At 38.0% G+C, this 24,915-nt stretch overlaps 1 protein-coding gene across 11 annotated transcripts in view; it reads right to left on the bottom strand.

Moving 5' to 3' along the window:
• Nucleotides 1-3,510: 3,510 nt before the first annotated feature.
• SRSF4 (serine and arginine rich splicing factor 4) overlaps nt 3,511-24,915 on the bottom strand; it is a 29,435-nt gene continuing 8,030 nt past the window's right edge. For 2 of the 11 annotated variants that reach the window (XM_031962407.1, XM_031962408.1), the window contains 7 exons: nt 20,550-21,383; nt 19,856-19,933; nt 11,813-11,955; nt 10,894-11,034; nt 6,762-6,976; nt 5,261-5,350; nt 3,511-5,038 (listed from right to left, as the gene is read on the bottom strand). In XM_031962407.1, coding sequence (XP_031818267.1) covers nt 4,180-5,038; nt 5,261-5,350; nt 6,762-6,976; nt 10,894-11,034; nt 11,813-11,857 — 1,350 coding nt within the window. In that variant the 5' untranslated portion in view covers nt 11,858-11,955; nt 19,856-19,933; nt 20,550-21,383 and the 3' untranslated portion in view covers nt 3,511-4,179. The remainder of the gene's footprint in view (nt 5,039-5,260; nt 5,351-6,761; nt 6,977-10,893; nt 11,035-11,812; nt 11,956-19,855; nt 19,934-20,549; nt 21,384-24,915) is intronic. The other 9 variants (XM_031962413.1, XM_031962417.1, XM_031962411.1 and 6 more) reach the window with 8 other exon arrangements.

Raw genomic sequence — 24,915 nt, 5'->3', positions numbered from 1 at the left:
TAAGTGACTTAGCCAGGATTGCCCAGCTAGGACGTGTCAGGCTAGATTTGAGCTGTCCAGCCCGCTGTAGCGACCCTCGCTGCCCCGGTGGAACATCACTGATGTAAGAAATGACAGATGTGACGAATACAGCTTGAAGCTCTACATGAACGGAGCAAAGAAAAACCGAGCCAAGAAAACAGTATATGTAATGACCATGACAGTAAAAAACAAAACAAAACAAAACCCAAAGTCAAATGGAGGAATACTGTAAAATTTCCTGGAGGAGGGGGGTGGCATTTGGGTGGGGCTTGGCAGGAATTCAACGTTCCAGGCAGAGGGAAAAGCCTGGCCAAGCAGGCACAGAGAATTTGAGAAGCAGGGCTCCCCGTTTGTCCTAAACATTGCATGTCCTCCAGGCCACTCTAAGGCTGCGAAAATGAGATCAGAACACGGAGGGCACCAAAATGCCAGGCAAGGGATTTGGACAATAAAGAGCCAATATTTTTGAGCAAAGAAGTAATGATGAGTATGAATATTCACAAGAAAAATTATTCTAATAGTTCAAAGAAAGGATCAGAAGGAGAAGCTCCTATGGAAAGCTACTTCCAAAGTCCTAGCAGGTGGCAATGGGAGAGCCCAGAGAGCAGAGGAAGAAATGAGGGAGGAAATTGCTAGAGATTGGATATGAGATGAGGGACAGGGAAACCCTAAAGACAACCTCACAGAAAGAGTGGAACATGGGAGACTGCCCCAGACAGAGAAGTCAAAAGGCCGCAGGCACAAGGGACTAAGGTCAGTAAGTTGCATCTTGGAGATGTTAAAAAGCAATAGAAAAAACCAAGGATTTGGTGTTCCCAAAGGTCTCTCTCTGGGCCTCCTTTATGAAATGAAGGTTTGGACTAGATCTCTGAAGTTCCTCCCAGCTCTAAATTGGATCTTAAATTGGGCAGGTGTGCGCGCACACACACATACACACACACACACACACAAACCCCAGCCTTAGAATGAGGAAGAACCGGGTTCAAGACCTTTCTTAATACCGTGTGTGTGACTTTGGCTAAATTTCTACTGCCATTACAGATTTTGGTCTGCAGGTGTGCTCACCGGGAATTCCCTAGAGCCAGGGGTCCTCAAACTTTTTAAATAGGGGGCCAGTTCACTGTCCCTCAGACTGTTGGAAGGCCGGACTATGATAAAAACAAAACTTTGTTTTGTGGGCTTTTAAATAAAGAAACTTCATAGCCCTGGGTGAGGGGGATAATCGTCCTGAGCTGCCGCATCTGGCCCGCGGGCCGTAATTTGAGGACCCCTGCCCTAGACCAATGAATTCCGTGGTTGAAATGCTAGTGGGGCACCTAGATGGATGTTCTGCAGGTAGATGCAGAGTTCAGAAAGGCTGGGGGCATCTGGGGTTGGGGGAAGTTGTAGCTGTGGGAGGGAATGAGATTAATGAGGTGGAGAAAAGATAGCTAAGGACCGCGGCTGGAGGTAGGGAAGATGAGCAACCTGAACAGAAATAAACAGGGTCAAAAGTAATAATGGAGTTTCAAAAATTGGAAGGAACAGTCAACTTACCTTTTTTGTTACTTAGCAAAAATGGACAGTGCCATATAAGGGATTACATATGCTCTTCTTATTTTCTTCATTGGATTTTGCTGATTAGATTTATGTATTTTTAAAAGCATTAATTACTAAGAGGAAAGTCAAGGAATGACTCATTTCTCTGAAACTGAGAACAACTACACAGCTGGGGCGAAATCTAAGATGAAGAGGCCTTGTTGAACAAGTAGAGGGCAACCTTGGAGAGGGAAGTTCCAGTAAAGTGGTGATAGGGGTGATGTGGAAGGCAGATTCTACAGGTACTGAACAAGAGTAGTTGATAAGAAAGTAGAGGGAGATGTATAATAACTTGTTTTTTTCTTTTACAATTACTGATGTTTTGTTTTTATACTATTTTTACTTTGTGAGGTCTTTTGTAATAAAATTAAAATAAAAACTAATAAGAATGATTTTATCTGAAAATAAATGCAACATTTCGTAACTATAGAACGCTCAATTCTAAATGAAAAAACACATTCCACCTCCATTGAAATGATCAACAAAGTTTCTAGTAACAATAAAATGACAATGTTTCTGTACACATATATATGCATACACATCTCATTCTGCATCCTAAAAAATCCCTAACCTTTCTGTTATGGCTCCTATTGTGCATAATTACTTCAAGGATGGGGAAGATAGCTGGATAAATTATTAGTGTTAAGAATACTAATAAAAAAGAATGAGGCCAGAATATGGGTGATAGAGAATGAAGAAACGCGGGAAGATTTCTATCCTATCAGGAATAGGATGCTAATGACATTAAGAATTTGTGAAGAATGAAGGAGGGAATTGAGGGCAATTTCTTGGAGTTCTTTTCCAATTTCATTCCACATGACTCCCCTTCATATACTTCAATGTAAAACTATTTTGAGAAACAGTATTTCATTTTAATGGAAAGAGATTCAGAGCCAAAGGGCCATTGGACAGAGATCCTGGCCTTCCAAATATTGTGTGAGCGCGTGCGTTTGCATGTGAATGCAGAATGGATTTGGGGATGCAGTGGGGAGGAGGAAGAGAAAGCAGCAGTGATCAGTTTGTATGCCAGAATAATAGCCTTGTAAAAATAAACTAATACAATCAGTCAGGGGGGAGAACAATGGTTTGTATGAAGTAATGGTAGTGGGGATGCAAACACAGGATTTGACAGAACCTCAAGGTACAACTGAGTCCAGGGAGTGGGAATCCTGGCATAGAGGTCCCTCTACACCCCTCTAGAGATCACTTTTTGCTTTGTTGCATCCACATTCTCTCACAAACTGGCTTGGGACTTGGGGCGAGTTGTTTGACCTTAAATCCATGGTTAAATCATGTTAAGAATTGACATAAACTTAAGAAATCACTTAGTCCAACACATTTTACAGATGAAAAACTTTGTGGACCTTAGTTTTTTTTTTCAAATGGAGATTTTTCCATACAGAAGATCTACAGAGATTGATGAATATGAAAATCCACTGAATAAATTTAGGCAGTGGAGTCTAAGGATAGAGAATTGGACTAGATGAGGCCCAGTACTGAAATTCTATGAATTATCACTTTGATTCCCAGCCCCCAACTGCAGAAATGCCTTTTCTTTTTGAATTTTTTCTTGACTTTTATTATTGCACTTATCATAGCACATCCTGTATGTAAAATCTGCGTATGTGTCATCTCCTTGGCTAGGTTATAAACTCTTTGAATAAGAGACGAACTGTGTCCATTTTTCTTTGACAGCTAACATTTAGCAGAGCAACTGGAATATAGCAAGTGCTGTACAAATGTGTAAGGATTTGAAACGACATGGGAATAATCTTGAAAAATTGTCATTTTAATCAAGAATGGAGACTATTGAATCTGAAGTTGGTCAGGCCTTCTCAACTGGATGTATTTTGAATAAGAAAGCAAATGATAGAGAGTCTCATGGAGATGCAATACGATTTAACCACAATCTAATTTTGTCAAGCAAAAATAGTCTTTATTCAAATTTAATGGAAACAGGGATCACTGTACTTTGCAAGATGGGGAAAAATAAAATTAAAAAAAAATCTTTTTTGTTTTTTTTTTAATATAAAACAAGAGTATAGTCACAATACCAGAATATGGAACTCTACAGTGGATTTCCTATGGATTACTGAAGAAATCAGTTTCTTGACTGTGCTATTCACAACTTTGTTAAAGTCCAAAAATATGAAAACCAAAGTAGTATGAAACTTAAGACTTAGCACTTTCACTAAATGGCATACATCAAAGGGCATCAATCCAAGGGCAGAAATGGTTGAAGTCATCATACCTACCTATGTCATCATCATTCCAGCCTCCAAACCACTGGCACCAAGCTCCCTGTCTGTAAGGCCAGGCCTGCGGGCTGAGGCATTTGGGATGATCTAGTGAGGGCTGTGTAATTACGGGGATCTTTCATTCGAGCAGAAAAGCCTGGCCCCAGGAGGCCTCACAGAGAGGGAGCGGGCACTGAGATTTCACAATTACAGACACACCATTGGGGGGAGTTAAAAATGTACAGCATTGACATGGGTTCTACTTCAATCACTTGTGCTACAGCTACCCAACATGTACAAAAGACTTCTCGTGGAGCTCCTTCCACCTGTGCTGGCAGCCACTTTACGACCTCGAGCGGGATCTAGATCGAGACCTGGAGCGGGATCTGGAGGCAGATCTGGATTTGGACCGGGACCTGGTTTTTGAGGCCGATTTTGATCTGGAACGAGATTCTGATTGAATGTTTGGTTTTGATTTGGAATTAGATCTGGATCTGGACTGAGCTTCCTGGTTTGCCTGAGCATCTTCCCCATCGCCTTTGCCTTCTTTGGGGCCAGCCTCAAGCTTTAGGTGCTCCTTGCCCTTGGACTGGGAGCGGGATCTGGACCTGGACCGGGAGCGCTCAGGGTCCTCCTTGCTCTTCTTTTTGCTGCTGCTCGCCTTGCTCTCTCGCTTGCTGTGCCTCTTGCTCTTGGAGCTCTTGCTGCGGCTGCGGCTGCGGCTGCGGCTGCGGCTGCGACTACGGCTGCGGCTGCGGCTGCGGCTGCGACTGCGACTGCGGCTCTCGTCCCGGCTCCTCTTCCTTCCTTTCCTCTTGTCTTTGCTCTTGCTGCGGCTGCGGCTGCGGCTGCGGCTCTGTCCCTTGCTCTTGCTGCGGCTGCGGCTCCTGGCCTTGCCCGTGCCAGTGTCCTGGCTGCGGCTGCGGCTGCCCCTCCTCTCCTCCTTCTCAGCTCTCTCCTTGCTACGGCTGCGGCTCTTGCTCTTGTCCTGGCTGGCGCTGCGGCTCTTAGCTTTACTGTCCTCCTCGTTGTTCTGGACTTTCTCTTCGGCCTGGTCCTTGCTTTTGCTCCGGGCCTTGTCTAGGCTGCGGCTGCGGCTGCGGCTTTTGTCCTCCTTGCTTGGGCTCCGACTCTTGTCCTTCTTGCCTCGGCTGCGGCTCTTACTGCGGCTGCGGCTCTTGCTCCTGGAATGGGAGCCAGACCTGGAGAGAGGCAAGCATCTATTAGGGCAGGGGATTGTCAGTGCCACCCCACAGGATGTGAACGATTCCGAGGGACCCCCCGGGGAAGGCCGCATCAGTGGGTACCCCTTGTCAAAGTCTCACAGCGGGCAGCGCAGGGTCAGCCCTGGCACTATCTAGTGGGAGGTAGCGGATGAATTCCCCACCACAGACCAGACAAAGCGGTGTTCCTACGACACCCACCTGGACCGGGACCGACTCTTCGAGTGGCTGCTCTTGCTGCTGCCGCTGCGACTCCGGCTCTTACGAGAATGTCTGCTTCGAGAGCGGGACCTGAGGAAGAAAAGCCCAGTTTTTAGAGCTCGTTCTGGAGTCAGGGCCAGAGTCTGCCTGCCCCACGGGCTGAAGCGGATGCCTTCCCTCGAACCCAGAGCCGCAGCTTCTCCGCACAACTCCCTCCCACCACCATGGCGGTCTAGAACTCCGCAGAGGACGTTAGCGGGGATGGCAATTTCTCAAGAATGATATTTTAAGAGTACAAAGAAAAACAATTTCCATGAGAACAAAATGGTAAAGGATTTAAAGAGAAAGATGAGGATATACCCACAGTAAAGTCACCAATAAATTAAAAAATCTAAACCATAAATAAAAGGACAGGCAACAAAGAACAAAAACAAAAGCATGACAGAGCTGTATGATAAGAATAATGATAGGTAATATTTATACAGTCCTTACTAAGTGCCAGGTACTTTGCTGAGCACTTTATAATTACTGTCTCATTTGATCCGTACAACCCTGGAAAGCGGGTACTATTATCACCCCCGTAGTACAGATGAGGAAGCTGAGGCAAACAGGGTCAAGTGACTTGCCAGGGTCATCCGGTTAGGAAGGGTCTGAGGCCAGACTTGCACTCAGGTCTTCCTGACTCCAGCCCCAGCTTCCCTCTCTGATGTGGAATGTTCTTGAGGATGAGACGGATGTTGTGAGCCTGGGTGAGCGGGAAGGAAAGTTCTTAAGAATAGTAGAGTTTTTTGGGAAAGATAATGAACTCTGCTTGGACATGCTTAACTGGAAGAGGTCAAATTCAACACAGCAATTTAAATTGCGATCAGCAAGAAGGGGAGAGGGAGGAGAGGGGAGAGAGCCGTGAGTAGAGGGAAATTAGGTAGAAGTTACAAAGAATCATAGTGGAGCTTAATATCTGGAGCTCAAATAGTAAAATGGACTGCCCCAAGAAGCTATCTCCTGGTTCCTTCTTACTGGAGAACTTTAAGCGAACTAAGGATGACCTTTTTTTTCTTTTGGTAAGCAGAGAAAGTCAGATGTGAGGATCTCTTAGTTCCTTCTGAGCCAAATTACATGATTCTTTTGAGATACACAGGAGGCAAATAAATAACAGATAAATTAGCCTACCAGGAAAGGCTCACATGGGAACAGTAAAAGTAATTTGAACCTAGTGAAAAATTGCTCAATCACATGCTTTTCTCTACTTGTTATTAAAACATAAGATTAACAATTTTAAGACTGGAATAAGCATCTACACCTGAAACTATGTGAACAAAAATTCATTATGACAGCTTTTGGTTAGAGGTTATTAACCCCCTTAATGAATGCCTTTTCTCTTTCAAAGGAAGAGAGCTAAGGTTTCTCCAATAGCAAAAAAAAAAAAAAAAAAAGGGAAGGGTAGTTTGTGTCTGTGGCCTTTACATAGAAATCCTTTAGTTATATTAAAAAAATGAGTTACCTTGAATGACTCCGACTTCTAGAATAGGAACGTCGTCGTCTAGAGCCAGGCCTGTCTTCAACGAGTCTAATTTTTCTGCCATTGACTTCCGTTCCATCCAGCTTTTCAAGAGCTCTTTTCATGTCAGAATAGGACACAAATTCAATTACACCTTCATTTTTGCGCCCTTTGTGAGCATCTGCATATGTTACTTCTCCTGCTTGACGCATATAATCCTAAAAGGAAGAAAAAATTGTTCTGAATGGACAGATTAGGGGACCTCATACTAAAATGCAGAAAGCAATCATCACATTAGGAAGCAGCAACTGATTCTTTTTTTTTTTTTTTTAACCCTACAGGGAGTGTGTCTCAGAAGTAAAAGCTTAGATTTTAAATTGTATCTTAAGTAAAATTCCATATGACTACAATGCACCAAATGGTTTCTACATCTTACAGCAATAAATTTTATTATAGTGGTTTGTAGAATTTTTAAAGTTGGGAGGAATATAATCCAACCCTTTACAGTGAAGTTAACCAGCAATTTTATTATCACTTTTCATTTGAAAATTTTAATTACTTATCCTCTCACTGTCCTTATACTCTCATTTTTATATTTAGAAATTGTAATGTCTAGTCTTGCCTTCTTCACAGAGTTACTGTTTAGTCCAACTGAGATCTATGAGAAGTGCTTTAAAAATTCTAAGGTACCATAGTACTGAAACACTACTATTTGAAATAAATCCAAAAACTTAGGTTAATGTTAAGACCAATTATCCTGTTTCCTCAAATTTTCTACTACTAAATTATTTGCTTAAATACATATAGTTTCACTCGGGAAAATGTAAACTCTTTGAGAATAGGGACTGTTTTGCATCTTTGTCTTTGTATGGTCAATATCCTGTACGTGATAATTGGGAATCTCCCCACCCCAGTTATGATCTGGGTCCTTTCTTTTCTGCTTCTGTAATATTTTCTTGGTGATGTCTTCTCTTCCTCAGATTCACACTTGTCTTTCTACTGATGATTCTTAGATCTTCATTTTCAGCCCTAATCTCTTTGCTCATTCCCTTGCATGTCTAGCTACTCACTGGACAACTCAAGTTGGATGTCCTATAGACATCTTAAATTCAACACAAGCCCAAGTGAACTCATTCTCTTCTCCCCCAAGCCCTCCCTCTTCCCCACAGTGTTATCCTTAATTGCTCATTCTCACTCCTACACTATCAAATCTCTTATCAAGTCCTGTGGATTCTACCCTGGTGATCTCTTTCTTGTGCTCTTTTCTCTCTGACAGTGCCATCATTCTGGGGAGAATACTCTTCACCTCATGCTCCATTAATGCAATGGCTTTTTGGTTGGGTCTTCTTGTCTCTAATCTCTTCTCACCTTAGTCTATCCTTCCACTCAATTATGAAATTGCCCTTCATAAAATAATGTGGGTGTGACATCACTTTTCATTCAACAAAGTGCAGTGGTTCTCTATCAACCCCAAATACAAAATCCTATGTGATGTTCAGAGTCTTATAACCTGGACCCTTCCTGCTGTTATATTCTTTTTATATCTTATGTCCTACTATTTATTTTTTATACCTTACTATTTATAACTTATTCCCCTCTATATACTGTAGGATCTAGGGATACTGATGCTCAGTACCCAAAAAAAAGATTCTCTTATCTCCTGGCTCTAGATATGTTCACTGATTATCTTCCATGCCTGGAATGATAGGGAAGGAGAGAATCTCTTCATCTCTACCGGCCTCTTTGACGTCCATCAAGTCCCAGCAAAAACTCCACTTCTGTAAGAAGCCTTTCCCAATCCCCCTTAATGTCAGCATTCTTCCTCTTTTGAGTATTTCCAGTTTATGCTGCACAGCTTGAATGTACTTACATGCTTGCATGTTTCTCTTCCCTTACCTCCCACCTTTCCCATGCTGTAAGTTCCTTGAGATGATTTTTTTTGGGGGAGGGGGCATTCTCTGGAGCAGTGCCTAGCACAGAGTAGGTACTTAATAGTTGTTGACTGCTTGAATGTCTTAATATACACTGAATGAACTGAAGCAAGGGTAACGATTTCTCTTCGGAAATGTTTTTATTACTAGAAATTAGAGAAATTCAGATTAAATGTATAAAAATCATAGAACCAACAAAAGACTACATTTTAATGTGAGTTTGGCAAAATGGCCTAAGAAGTAGGCTGGGTTATATTAGTTCATGGGTTTTCTCAGCGAAACATGATTCTGACTTTCAGTCTTTCCCATTTCTAAAATCATGGAAAGATCTCACCAGTCCTATTAGGCCTCTTGGAAAGGCTCTCTCCCCCTCATTTATCTCCCAGCATTTCTTGCTCCTCTCAAGCCTTCATTGTCTCTTACTTTCTGTTCTTTAAGAGGAGATAAGTCTCATTTTCAGACTCAACCAGCAGAGTTATAAAACAGGTAAAGTGATGGCAGCAACTCTTTGAGATCCCCCATCATACAGATGAAGAAACAGAGAGAGGTTTAGTGAAGCCCAGTGTAACACAGCTGTTAAGTGCCTGGGGACGGATCCCAACCCAGACCTTACTGACTCCGTGGTTCAATGATCTGTCCATATCTCTTCTGTAGGTCTTGGTGTTTGTTGAACAAATTAAGGATACCTTATTTCTCATGTTGAAGTCCCAATTCAAAGAATAAGGGAATGATTCTTTAATGTGTTTAATCAATTTGGCAAGAATCACTTCTACATTCTCAACCAAGTATACTGAGTCAGGAAATGTGTCATCTGGACCTGATTTGCCACTAACAAATGAAGGTCTCTTACTGTATCCAATTATAAATAAGATACTTTCCTATTCCTAATCACTCAAAGCTACCCTTACTTTCAAAGAGTAAGATATGATCAATTCTGAGCTTTAGATATTAAGATTGTGGGCCCTAAAATTCAGTCAAACATTTCAGGAATATAACACAGATAAAAACTTTTGCCAAATTAATATTGAACTACAAAGATCATGAGTCCCTAAATATTACATTTAATGGCTAAAAGATACTATATATCAAGAAGTATATATTTCAGAGTCTGATTCTTTTTCTACAGCAAAATAACGTTTTGGTTGGGTATACTTATTGTGTATCTAATTTATATTTTAATATATTTAACATCTACTGGTCATCCTGCCATCTAGGGGAGGGGGTGGGGGGGGGTAAGAGGTGAAAAATTGGAACAAGAGGTTTGGCAATTGTTAATGCTGTAAAATTAACCATGTATATATCATGTAAATAAAAGGCTATTAAATAAAAAAAAAAATAAATTAAATAACAAAAAAAAAAAAAAAAAAAAAAAAAAGAAGTATATATACTATATACTAAGATGGTAGCTTTACTCTGAAAAATATTTTGGAGCCTACTGAAGGAGGAAAGTTAAAGAAGTGTGCCTCTCCACTCCCCAACAAAGGTTCACATTTTTAGGATGAACATGGATGTGAGGACGGTATTAATATTGTGACTGCAAGAGTTTTTGTATTTTTACATATCCTTTCATTAGAGGAATGTCGAAGACTTAGAAGTAATAGCAATAAACTTAGTGGGTTATGGACCTAACCAAGTTTACCATAGATAATGTTATCTCAAATCAATATTGTTTTCCAACAACATCAATAATAGATTCTAACAAGTCCTCAGAGGAAGCAAAGCAGATAAAATATTGTGTGTGGAATTAGAAAGACTTGGTCTCAAGTTCTGGTCCTGACATGACCTGGCTGTGTGACTAGCAGTAAACTCCTTAACCTCTCAGTGCCCTGGGCAGCTTTTTCAAACTCTAAATTGCAGTTAAGCTGTTGACCTGCATCCATGACATCAATTTCTATACCATGAGATTATCTACAAAGATAAAATCAAAGATCTGTATAACACAAATTGGCCCAAACATCCAAACCGAATCCTACCATTATCAAGGCAAATGCCCAATATTATTGTTTGGCTTCCATCCACCAAAAGTGGATGGCCAACTATTCTCTGAGCTGACAAACCATACCTAATGATGTGCTTCTTCTGTGAAATCAAATAACCCCCTACTTCAAGGAAGTACCTGGACCAGGTGTCCTTTCTTTTAACTCTTGATTCCTGCTCATCCCCACCCTTCCCATCCTGTCACAAAGCATCCATGGTTCTCAAACCTTTAAATCTTGCCAACTGCAGCGGCTGGACAGATTTTCCACAATCAATCTGTACTCTGTACGAGTTGGAGGACCATATTTATCTCTTCCACTTCTTCTATAACCATATCCACCTTTGGGAGGTTCAAGCAGATACCAATACTTCAGTTGTGGAATAGGAAAAAATGGCTTAGTAGACATCTCATATAAAAGATTAGCATATAGATTTAGCCCTTACTCCCACCCAGTTACAAACTTTATTTTTTATTTAAAAAAGAAAAAAAAAGCAACCACAGAGATAAACATTAAAATTAACTTTAATATACTTAATGAAAATATATGGATGCATTCATTAATGTGTTTAACATTTACACGCGAAATTTTATAAAAATTTAGAAATGACATTCAAATCACTAAAACTAATTTATTAATATTACTTATACTGAGATTTGGGGTTTGTGAGTATATGGTATGAAAAAAGATTTTCTGAAAACTACTTCACTTTAATCTCCTCTGCGTTTAACTCATGGAATTCTCACTACCCAAGTCTAATAGGAAATAGGTTGCAATTAGCCAAGGACCCCAAAGAGCCCAGGGTCAGCAAATGGTACAGGCAATCATCTTAGCCTCAAAGGAGTCTTTTAATTAAAACACTGAGGTCTTTATTAAGTCTGTGTTAAACAATCACATTACAAAACACATTATTCAAAAATTTACAAAATATTAACACAAAACACTCCACTTATTTAAAGAACAATCAAAATCAAACTGAAACATTAGCAAAGACATGCTTGTTTCCAAATCTAGGTTTACTTTAAAAATATTATAAATAACTTAAAATATTATTAACAATTTGACAATAACATTAAATAATTTAGCTTCTAGCAACAAAGTTGACTAAGTAACTGATAAACTGATACAAATGCATAGTAATGCTTACTGCGTCCAGAACCATAACTGCCGTCTCGACGGGGACCCCGGGCATGCTCAACAATTACTCGCTCACCACAGAGGTCTTTGCCATTCAGTTCATAAACAGCATCATCTGCATCACGGAGGTCATCAAATTCAACAAAGCCATACCTAAAAGAGAGGTCAGAATCACAATTGGGGTGAGGGAGTTGGGATCACACCAATACATAATTTCACAGTTATTAAAGAAAAAGCAACAAAGCTTCATGTTCTACTAAGAGTTAAATCTACCTTGCAAACTAAAGGTTAGTTGGGGTCACTTGTATTACTAAGCAAGGCAACACTGCCCCAAAAGAAACTGCAAAAAGGGAAGTGTAAGGGTTCTGTTTAAAGGATATAAATATAAAGACCAGAAAACCTATCCGAGAATTAGGGAACACGTAGGGACTCTGCCAAGATGGTGCTGCTTTCAAGTAGCTTCCCAATCTTTCCTTGCAATAGTTATGCTTACTTCTGGGATAGGTGTTATATTCAAGCCCTCAGAAACACTGGGAGGGTGGGGATGAGAAGTCCTTCCATAAAAAATGGAGGTATACCTTTCTGCAGGATCAGAGAGTAATTACTGAACTTTCAATAAATCATAGGTTCAATCCCAAAGTAAAAACCTAGGGGACAATCAGACCTAACAGACACTACCTGAAATTTACTGTTATGTTCTAGGGTGATTAACTTAACACCACCAACAAAAAGTAATTTATACTGTGTACCAGTGAACCATACAATTTTTAAAACCTGTGCTTTTCTCCTACTAACGGGGGAAAAAAATGAAAAAGCTTGATTTAAAAAAAAGATGTGAAATAACTTTGTTTATTTCAGTAAATGTTTATAAAATTTTAAGAGACAGCATGGTATAATGAAAAATGCACAAGATTTCTGAACTGAAAGCCCTGGGTTCAGACATTTATTTAGTAGATTATATCCTGGTCAAATCACTTAAAACTCTGCACCTCAGTTTTCTTATCTGCAAACTAGGAATGATAATACCTGCACAAGTCACCTCATAGATGTAGGAAAGAAATGTTTTATAAAATCCTAAAGTGCATAGAAATTTATATTCTGAGTTATACAATACTTTGTAGGATGAGTTCTAGTTCTTTGAGATTTTAATTAAGAATTTTAGACCGGCTGGTATTCTTTTAAAAACTCATGCAACTGTAGGCTTCTTTCTGGAAAACCTGTTGGGAGCTTTCTAAGTGAAAAGCTTGATGACATATGTGCATGCGCGTGAAAATACACACACATGCATGCAATGAAAAAATAAAACAAATAAACCACTTAATGTATGTTAGACAAGTGCAAATTTATGTAAACCTAAATGCAAAAATCTTAGGTCTTTAAAAAATACATTTCAGGTATGCCTTATTTACAATCATGCTAACATTGCTGGAATGGCCTTCTATCTCTTAATTTCAAACTACTGATTGTAACAATCATATTAAATGGAAACATTGGTTCTGCTGGATTTTGAAACTAAAACAACTATGTGATACTTTGTATTTAGAGATAGGTTGGAAGGGTAAAGAAATAACAACTTCTATGTAGTTTGGAGCTTTAGCTTCACTAACTGCCGTACTGGGCAAGTGCAAGTAACTGAATCTCTCAAAAGTCTCCATATCTTCACTGATAAAGTGGGGATGATATTCTCCGCTTTGCCCACTTCAGAGGGCTGTGATATGAACAGAAAAGCACAATTTCTATATATCAGTGCCAGCTGCAGTTATTATTTCTTTCTCTAGTGCATAACACAATTCCTGGCACATAGAAAGCACTTAATAAATGCTTACTGCTTAATTCAAATTAGTTACACATCTGAATTGCTTTTAAATAATCTCTTTCCATGAGTTTTATCTAGTTTTTAAAAACAAAGCATTTCAGTTGCCTCTTTAAAAGATGCTAAATTTGCTCATTTCCCCCCTTTATTAAATATGTTATGGTTCTATTAACTATATTACAATGTAGCTATATAATGTCAGATTTTTTTCAATGTACTGATTGGTTTCCTGATTTATTTCCTCTTAAAAAAATTCTTTATTGCAAGGGATGGTTCTAGGAGGGACACAACGGTGTAAAAACAAAAGATAAAATCTATTAAATTAAAAAAAGAATAAAGTATAGTTATCTTATGCTGGAATATTCCTTATGGGTAATTTATAGCTATATAATCTTCCTCGAAATTAATGTAACTCCTATAATCTCAAATATAATAGCTGCTCCTGATAGTCACAATTTGTGAAACTCTTAAGAGCAAGACTTCTTAAGCTTTTTTGTGTCATGGGACTACCTACCCATGGATAATCTCATGGAATCTATGAACTCATTTTTAGAATATCTTTAAACACATAAAATAATGTTAAGATTACCAAGTAAACAAAACGTACTGAAACAATTATTAAAATATGAAGCCCTTCCCTCCAAAAAACCAAAACAGTGTATGGATCCCAAGTTAAAAGAACTTCTGCATTAAAGCATTGCTTCACAAATCCTTAGCCTATATTGCTGAAAATACTAGTAGATGTGATTAGTGAATTATTAACTGCCTATGTTTGAAGATTGTGGTAAACAATAGAGGTACCATAGGACAGAGGATAAATGTTGTACTGAGACAAAGAGAGATTAAAATCTACAAATCATAGGTCACTGAGCTTGATTCTGATTCCTGGCAAGATTCTAGAATGAATTTCTAAAAGAATAGTTAATGAACGCCCAGAAAAGAAAGTGGCCTTCATCAAGAATAGGTCATGTCAGACTAACTTTTTTTGAGAAGACCAATGAAATAACAAATCAGGCCAATGCTATGGGTTTCAATTAATTTAGATTTTCTGCAATGCATCTCATGCTATTCTTGTAGACAAGATGGAAAAAGGTAAACTAGGTAAAATTGGGTAAATACATATCTGTTTGACTGGGCAGCCCCTCAAAGTGCTCATTAATATTTCAATGTCAATTTGGGATAGTTCTCCAGTGAAGCCATGCCAGGCAATTGTACCTGTTCCTATGACGTTTAATATTTTAATCAGTAACTTAAAGGCATATCGAATTTGTTAATATCAAAGGTAGGCTAATCAAACACATGATTCAAATAGATCTTAATAGACTAGAACAATGAACCTACTCCATTAACACGTTTGATACCACCTTTGAGGAAGGGCACTGATAAAACAGTTTGTCCAGAGAAAGATAACTAGGATGATAAAGTACCTTATGAATATTTCATGAGAATTAATTGAAGGAATTACAAGTGTTTAGCTTGATGAAGAGAAGACTAGAGGGAACAGGCACATGAGAGATGATTTCAAAATCTTGAAGGATAGATTGTTCTAATTGGCTCCAGGAATTAGAATGAGGAACAACTAAAATGCAATGGAATGGAGATTGCAAAGAGGTAAACTTTGGCTTGGTAAGAGAAAAAATATCTAACAAATTAGAGCTGCCTTGATGTGGTATAAATTGTATTGGGAGGCAGAGGATTCCTTCTGACTGGAAACCTTTAAGCCAAGGTTGAATGACCACAGGTTGGTTACACATGAGCCTTCACTTTGGTCGAACTAGATGGGACTTTAAGATCCTTTCCAATTCCAAAATCTTGTAATTCTATGACTCTTAAGAAGCTATGAACACTGCCACATTTGACAAAGCCAGTTATGTTTAGCACACAGTTACCACAATGAAATGTGATCAAGTCAGTTAATTAAAAAAAAAAAAAAAAAAAAAGAAAATTTACTAACAGTAATTACCAGCTTCTGTGAACTCTCAGCTATCATTTCTTAGTCAATTCTACCAAAATTAAGTATACTCTGCTTACCCTGTATGATTTTGAGTCATACAATGCCATTATCTCTATTTTGTGAGTCAACCAAAGGGCAATGGAAAGGTGCATGGAGTATATGACTTGGCTTTAACATATTCCCAGTGAACAACAACTATATGGGACAAGTGGCATAAAAGACATTGCCAGAAAGACTGATGACTTGAAAAGAATTCAGGTTAGTTGTAGTACCTGGTACAAGAACATAAATAATGGAAATGAAAACCCGAATCCTCCACTTAGTATACAATGTCAAGAGATCTAAAAGAAGATCCCAGGTTCACAAAGGGTAGGCCCCTGTGGTGAACCTATAGGATGTCATGAACAAGAGTCACACCAGATGAGAAGGCAAAAGCAGGTTGCAGGATCTGTGTTTCTGGAGGGGCTGCCCATAATAAAGAGATCAGTTTCAGTGCCCTATTATTTAATAAAATCAAGTTAGTTTTGCAAAAGCACCCTATCTTCTATTTGATCTCATATATGACAATGTACTTTATATATATATATATATATAAAAATCTATTTGCTCATTTAGGATTTGTCACTGGTTACCACAAGATGAAATCATATTATCTAGTGTTTTGTACCAGTTTGGGCTGACAGCAATTATACTCTAAATATCAGTGTCATGCTTTCAGTGCTTATGAATGGCTAACAGCCCTGTCTAGGAGAATTTACCATCATGATTCATCCAAATGGGAACTGTCAGAAGGTATATATTATATACACTAAAAAAGAAAACTTCCTGTTACTTTCCTGGATTAAATTGCATAGTGTGTAGGCACTACAGAGGCCTTTAAGCTTTCACAGATGAGCAAACTGAGGTCTACAAAATGTTGCTTGTCCAAGAACTTGAAACCCAGTTTTTTTGCTTCCAGACTAGCCTACTTTCCATTACATCATGCTGCCTCCAAAATTAAAATTATCTTATTAGAATATTACCTAGAATTACACAAACTAAGGAAAACCCATAGCAGATTATTTTTTACACCAGTTATCATGGAGTTAAGGGCCACTGTAAACATGGCCCTAAATTATAATATGTAAGTAGCAAACTACACTAATTCTTTAAAAAAAAACTAATGCTTTAATCATATCTAGACTGTAATGCATTTTCTACAACTACAAATCATCTTGTGTTCATACTGTCCTAATTCTCCTAAAGAAAACCCAATAAATAGAACTTTTGACTTTTTCTGAAAAGCAAATGATAATGTGGCAAAGAGAATAATTAGTTTCTTCAATACTTCCAGGATCTGGAATTTTAATTGTAATTAGCTTGTTTTCCATGATCAAACCTCTAGATCTTTGTATTTTAGCAACTAGTGTTGAGAATTACAGTGGCCAGCTGTAATCTCCAAATTTAGCTCTACTGAGCTTTAGATAAGAGACCTATAGTTTGTCACCAGATTCATCCTTGAAGTTTTCCCAGTCTGGTAGGTATGTGTTTTGTTAATATGGCTAGAGTTATCTCCACACCATGATGAAATTTCCAATTAGGACTTTAAAGGACACATGAATTTCCTCTACCCTCATTCGTAGCAACAGCTTTTATGAAGAAACGCACTCTTATGGAGTAGAAAAGAATACTGGTGCAGAAGTTAGAAACATTGTCTTAAATCCTACCTTTGCCATTTACTAACTGGGATGTTGGGGAAATAAGGTAATTTCTTTGAGCCTCCATTTCTTAAGATATAAATTGAGGAGAGCAAAATTTCTACTTCCCTCAAAAGGTCTGGTTAAGAGAATCAAATGAAGCAATAATTCATATAAAGTGCTACACATATATTATCTGTTGTTATAAGGATGAGAGATGAACATGGCCTCTGAATTTATCTCTTTTTCATTTTCCACAGACTATTAACAGTGGGCCCCTTAATGTTCAGATATTATTTTAATTTTGTTTTTGTTAGGCAAGAGCCAGTCCAAAGTCCCCAGTAATAAAAGTTTGCATCAACATGCTAATACAGCCATTCTACCTGTGACCCGACTCAGGTGTCAAATCTCATTAAAGTTTAATTTAGTACATGTAGATATAGTTATTTAAAAAAACAACAAAAAACTAATAAAAATATAAGTGAAAGCTAATCTGAGAGAGGGACTTCCTCCTTAAATCCCTTATTTTGAAGTTAGACTGGTCTGAATCCTCTGATGCTTATTACTATGGGCAAAGCACTTATTCTCTCTGTGTAAAGTAGGGATGAGTAGCCACCTCACAGGGTTGGACTAAGACATAAGTGAGGTGTTACAAAAGTCTTAGCAAAATTTTTAGCTATTAAACTAGCTATTATGGCATAAGAGTTTAAAATTGCACTAAGACTTTTGGGACATCCCATACAATATGTTTTTGCAAGCTTAAACTGTTCTCAGTTAATATCAATTAATAGTATTATCATTGCCAGCTGGCACAACCAAGTGCCTGCCTTGATACTATTACAAGAACCAATTTAATTTGACTGCTTCAATTTACTTAACTAGTTAACAAAAGTTATTTCTTTTGGAGGAAGAAACACTTTAATTCATTTGTTAAAAAGAACCATACTTTACAAAATGGGGTAGGGAAAGGCTTCAGAGAATTCTTTTCCTCTGATAACCAACAAAACAAAACCCTAACCCCTCCCTCCCCAACTCCAACCAAATATAAAACTCCTTTAAAAAAACTTGTTTGAACAGGACTCTCATTATATATACACCATCAACTCTTAAATGTTTTAGTTTCTTTTCAAACAGGAAGGTGGTATTTAAAATCTTAAAAGGTTTATATTTGGATGAAAAGTTCACCAAAATACATTTTTAATTGCTTGCCCCAAAGAGCAAAAGATTCTTGGAGCAGAAAATACTTTATCCTTTAGGATCCAGAGAATGGGTTGTTCCAGGTTAACAGATACTAGAGATTACTGCCCCAATTTAAAGACAACTAAAAATATACTGGGCTATTAAATTCTGGAGATAATTATTGTATACAAGTCAATTTCTTCTTTACCTGTTCTTTATTTTCCAGGAATCAGAGAGTTACTATGCTCTCCTTTTGAATTTTTATATATAGTGGAAAAAGAAAAGAGTAATTGTTTGGTGTTTAAATTAGAACAGAGAGCCTGAGGACAGAGACACACATGTACCAAAAAAAAAAAAAAATCAAAAGAAACATCTGGTATCCCTCTATGAATACCTTCCATAATAAGCAATCCAAACTGGAAATTTCTTTAATCTACCTGCAGACAATGAATCTCCTCTGTTCTCTAGGAACAAAAGTCAATCCTCTTTCCATTTAGAAGAGGGGGTGGAAGGTAGGAAGATCATGACTCTAAGACAAACTATAAAACTCTGCCAAGGGAGAGACTATTCTACAGCCCTTCTTCCCCAATCTTTCAGAAAGAACATAGAGCATGGCTTAACTGCTGAATCTGGGCAGCAGTAAATGGAGAGGTAAAAAGATCAGGTTCCAATTTAGGTTACCCTTCCTCCCAGCTGTATGACAAGCCACATAAACAGTTAGAAGGGCCCTCAGAGGTCATCTCATCTAACACCTAACTAAAGAGTAATCTCCTCTATGTATTCATAGTCTCTCCTGAAGACCTCTGGTGAAGGGAGTCAACTACTGTCTAAGCTCCTAATCTGCAAAATGGAAGCTACTCCAAATGAATGCTTCATAGGGTTGTGAGGAAAGTGCTCTGTAAACCATAAAACATTACCTAAATCTGAGTAATTATTTTCAAATGAATAGAAATGTTTTATCTTCAAAGATTTGGCCACTTTCTTATCTTATAGTTATTCTGGTAAATTTGACAAAGAGTGGGGAATATCTCTAGCCACTATTTATAGTCTCCTAGAAATATTCAATACCATAGCTCTTAAATATGGCATTTGTATATTAAAGATGGACATTTTTGAACTAATAGTTTTCCTTTCTGGGCTTCAATTCTCTTACTGTGTTTTTCATGCATTTTTTGGGGGGTGAAGTCTCAGATAAAATTATGAAGCACTGGCATCAGAATGATTAAAATAAAAGAATAAATAAAAACAAACCAAAATGATCCAAAGGCTTATAGCAAATCTAAATACTATTAATTAGGTTCTATTATTGCTTAGTAAGTTTTTTTCTGATCCCAAAGGTCTTTATCTAAAAGCTGTAAATCAATGGGCCTTGTCCTTTTCCTTGTATGCAAAAAACACTACTTGAAGAACATGATACAGAGGTTCTCTCACCCCTTCCAGAACGTCTTAGGGTCATCTCTGCCCTCCAAACATCTTCACGGGACCAGGGAGGCTGGAGGCAAGTCCTGTCTGGAAAATGATGAGCATGACTTACTCTGGGGTAGGCTGATCAGTGGCCTAAGATAGTATGCTTTAGTGCCATGTGCCTAAGGGAAGCTCAATAGCATTCTAAGTGATGGTGCCTGCATGGAAGAGAAACAAAGTAAAACACTGTCTTCCTCTGTGCTTAAGTTGTTCACAGGCACCTACTACCACCTCTCAAATGAGATCATGTGTTAAAAGAACTTTGTAGATTATAAAGTGTGTTTAAAATTGGAAATTCTATGGACTCTGAATTCTGTCAAAAACAGACTTGAGTTTAAGTTCTACCACTGGGTGAAGTTGGGCGAGACACTTAACCACTTGGGACCTCACTTCCCTCATCTACGAATGCCCCCTCCCCCCCATATCACCACCCTCAAAAGGGAGTTTGAGATTTTCCTTTTTAATAGTGGCTCTCAAAATGGCCTTAATCTTCTTGAATGGCTGCTCTCTTCCTTTCCTTACTATAAATCTAAAGGCACTTTCAATGTAATGTGCTATTCCATATACATGGTCATGACACTCCTAAATCACAGTAATAAGAATGTGAATTTTAATTATTCCCCCCACCCCTGCAGATATGAGAGAAGGGTTGTATTCTCACCCGTTTATCCTTGTAATAGCAACAGGGCTGGCCAGGATTAGGAATGGCATCTGGGACCAAAGAGTTTTCTTTAATCCATGTGAAGTCAACTCATAGAGGGACTAAACACCTAACTTTGATCTTATTCACACTCTAATCATCTAAAATAATCAGGCTCAACATTTAAGCTGGGATAAAAGGAAGGAGCCTTATTATCAACTACCTGGGCAAAGAAAAAGGCAATAAATGACAGAGGAAAGGAAATTACAGTACTCATAAACTCATGCTCCAAAATATTCTGATCCTGTCTGAAAAATAGCTGGGAGATGGCTATCTGGATAGCCAGAATCATTCATGCTTCCTAATAAAAAGAGATAATGGGAAAAGTCCTGGGAAAAGTTTTCCTTTTGTCACCACTGGTCAAGTGTCCAGGTGAGATAAGGATAAAAAAAAGAAAAAGAAAAAAAAAGAAAAATGGGGGAGAAGGGGCTGGAATGAGAATTCTGCAAAGTACCTGGCCTAGATCTAAAAGGTCTCTCCACGTTAAAGAGTACTGAGGTCTGAAATGCCCTCAAAGGAGAGTCAGTGATTCTGCCACATAAACACTTCTGGGTGGGCAGTGTTGCTGTGAATGGTGGAATGGCACATGAATAACTCCAACCTGATTTCACTATAGAGTTGATCACAATTCAGTTTCCATGACTTCTCTTTAATCCAATCCACCCTATATCATGAAGTAGATCAATCAGACTCTTTCCATCCAGAGAAGTGAAGTCACCAAGATCCCCTTGCTTATTGAGAAGTACCACCTTGGTTGTGAAGAACATCTGTTACTGAATTTTCTTTCCAAAGTCTCTGTGAAGTAATAATGTAATAATGATATACTTGCAGAGTGTTTTACAGTTTTCAAAGTATTTGCATATGCATTTATTTGATCTTCACAAGCACCTTGTGAGCTAGACTGGGCAGGGATTAGTACTATCCTTGTACAAATGAAAAACAAGCTCTGAGAAGCTGGGACTTGTCTGAGGTCACACTGATAAAAAAGAGAGCAAGCTGATCTTGATTTCAACCCTAGTTTTCCTTTGGTGCCCTCAAGGAAACTCGAGGAGGGGACTTACCTAGGGCCATCAGGCCCATTCAAATGCTCTAGCCATTAGTGCCAAATGTCAGCTCCATGCCCTTAAAATTGTTTGCCTCAATCTACTACTATCCAATTTGGTGGTGAATCCAGGTCTACCACTTTTGGATATGGCTTCTAGCTTAGGATTCAACTTCTCGCACCTTTCAAAATAGAAACCTATCTCCTGATTTATCACCTGTGGACTATATGCAAGGAGTCTCAACTCCAGATAATAAATAACAATGGTACCACTCTTCTGTACCATGTATATTTATAAATTTGAAGCTCTCACAGTGCTTTTCTTGGTAGCTTTGATACTAAGTAAGTTACTAGTTCTTGTTTTAGTCTTCTAAAATGTCCCCAAGTTTTGCCCATCTGTCCCCACTGTCAAGACTTTACTATCTTAATTTGAGATTACCATAAAGCCTTTCTACCTGGAAACCAGTCTGTTTCTGCCCAACACAAGCATTTCATTTGTGTGTGTGTATGTGTGTGTATAAAGTAAAATAAATTTTTCCTCCTCCCAGCACTATTTTGGTTACATTATTCTGCTTCTCAGAAGAGTATATTCCCAAACCATTATCTAAGTTATTCTCTACAGCAGGGGGACTTTACTCACTTAATGTGGCAAATTATAGCCTTTCTCAACAATCTCCTTTAAAAAAAATTAAGCTTTTTTCAGAAACCTGGTCTCCTGTCAATCATTTCAACAAGACCCCTTTGCATTTCTCAATAAGTGACTAGACCAAAAGATTTAGAACAGGGAAGAAACATATGACATCATTTAGTTCTACTTCCTTGTTTTAACAGGCTGTTGGGTGACTTGTCTGAAGTCACATGAGCAATAAAGAGTAGAACTGGATTTTAAACCCAGGTCCCCGATTCCAAAATTGGTGCATTTTTATACTATGTTAATGATGTAGATGATGATACTTCTTTTGCTCTCTCTTGTTTGTAAGGCTCTTAATTTATGCTTTTCCTCTACTTCATTGCAGAAGTGGGAATTCTGTAAATTCCCAAAAGGCAGGTATTATGTTTTCCTTAGGGCCTAGTCTTCTGCACTTAAGAGATATGCAGTCTTGACTTGATAATATGATTGTTAGGGTGGATAAGATAGGATTCTTTAGAGGCAGGAAACTATCCTCATTGGTAATATTTAAAAATGACTGTGCAAGAACAGATGGCATGCATACCTCAAATTATGGGGGTTGGGGCTGACTGCCCCTTCATTCTGTTTGGGGGGGAGGGGAAATCAAAGATCTGGGTATGTGTAAGTCCTATATTGAGACACACATAGGTGAGTGATTGTCACCCTATCCTATTTTTTCTTCAAAGGTAAAAAAAAAAAACTTGAGTAGAAAAGTTTGGGGAAAGAGGTTTATTCTTGAGAATTTCCATTCTGAAGACCTCCCAGGACCTAAAATGAACCTAGGGAAATTGATGTCAAATTTAGTTCCTTGTGTATACCTTTAGATTTAGGAAAGGAAGAGAATAAGCATTTATATAGCACATACTATGTTTCAGAATTTTGGTAAGTGTTTTTAAACAAATATTTTATTTGATCCTCACAACAACCTTGTGAGGTGGGTGGGTACTGCTATTACCCTTAATTTATAGTTGAGGAAACTGAGGCATATAAGTTAAGTGACTTGCCCAGTATCACATACACTGTGTCTGAGACCAGATTTTATCTGAGGTTTTGACTCCAGGCCCAGTACTTTATCTACTATACCCACCAGCTGCCTTTAATGACTCAGGGATGGGAATGAATGAGACTCATATGAAAGGTTAGTTATGTGTGGAAAAAAAAATTGTAATCACCACAAAAAGGGTTGAGAAGGGTGACCAGAAAGATCTTTGTAAATAGATTAATTGAATCAGAAGAAACAGGATATGAAGTATATGGGCTTCAAAATCTCACAAAATTTGAGATGCTATCCCATGGTGTCCACAATATGGTAATTTAAAATTCTGATGTTGAACTAAGTATGTAGAAGCATTTAATTTCTAGACAATAATCAAAGACATGTATGACTAGTGTAAGGGAGGTGGGCTGTTCATATAATGAGATAATCTAAGAGCTGTACTGGTACTCTAGATATAGGAAAGGAACTATAGGAAAGCTTCCAGTGCAATGGGTGGAAACTATATATATAGAATATTTAAAGGAAGAAAATTAAAATGATGCAATCTATCTGATGTATAAGTTGGGACCCAAACTGATCCCCTTGATGTAAATAAGCAGTCTTCAGATAATATATGTATATGTGTCTATGTATAAGAGACACATTTATACTTGTATCCCTTTCAACTTACTGATATTTATTAATTGAGATTATGGATAAATAAGTATCAGAAACAAAGGAATTAAATCTGTACTTGTGGGTCAGTTGAGATTGAAGATTTTTCTAAATATTTAAAGTAAAATATAAGTGTCACTAGCATTACTAACCTAAGCAATACCAATGGATCCAGAATTAGAAGAAAAGTTTGGCTGTCTAATCAAATGGCTTCACTTTTATAAAGGAAATTAGTCTTTCTTTCTCTAGCAAAAAAATTTTGCGATACTTTTAGTGCTGTATCAAATGCAGTTTACCTTTCTTCATTCACTGTGGATAATCTTTCCAACCTGCAGTGTCAAGTGGAGAGAGGAATCACAATGAACCAAACAAATCTGAGTGCAAAGAAAACCAATGTGTTAACTGAAATTTTGCCAAGGAGACATTTATGGCACAGAAGTAAGAACCCTGGATTTGGAATCAGAGGTCCTGGGTTTGAATTCTACAACTGCTCCTTATCACATGTGTGTTGGTGGCCAAGTGAACCGACTTCATTATCTTCATTGCCAGAATAATAAACTAATCTTAAAAAATGTATCAGTGAATGAACAAAACAATAAAATCCCATAATGTAGTTATAGAGATGCCATTTACCTCAAGATCAGACAACTTTCTTCCATTCTCTTCAAGCAAAATATGATAAAGACTTCACTTTATGACTGAACTTTTGAGTAGAAAAAGTCTAACCTAGAGCTTTATTTAGGTGTCAAAGGGACAGGATTACCCACCCTTAAAAAAAAAAAAGTTAGGTTTGAGAGTATTTCAATATCAATGAGAGATTTTGAATCAATTATAGTCAAAACTCGCCTCATTTTATAGGCATCTGACTCTATACTCATTTTTTGTGTCACTGTTGTCTCTGTCTGAAGTTACTTTGCCACTCTGAGCTCAGTTTCTTCCTTTATAAATATAAACTTATACTGCT

This window comes from Sarcophilus harrisii, chromosome 3 (genome assembly GCF_902635505.1).
Source record: "Sarcophilus harrisii chromosome 3, mSarHar1.11, whole genome shotgun sequence".
Taxonomy (NCBI): Eukaryota; Metazoa; Chordata; class Mammalia; order Dasyuromorphia; family Dasyuridae; genus Sarcophilus; species Sarcophilus harrisii.
Note: the sequence above shows the minus strand (reverse complement) of the source record. Positions and strands in the feature narration are given on the sequence as shown.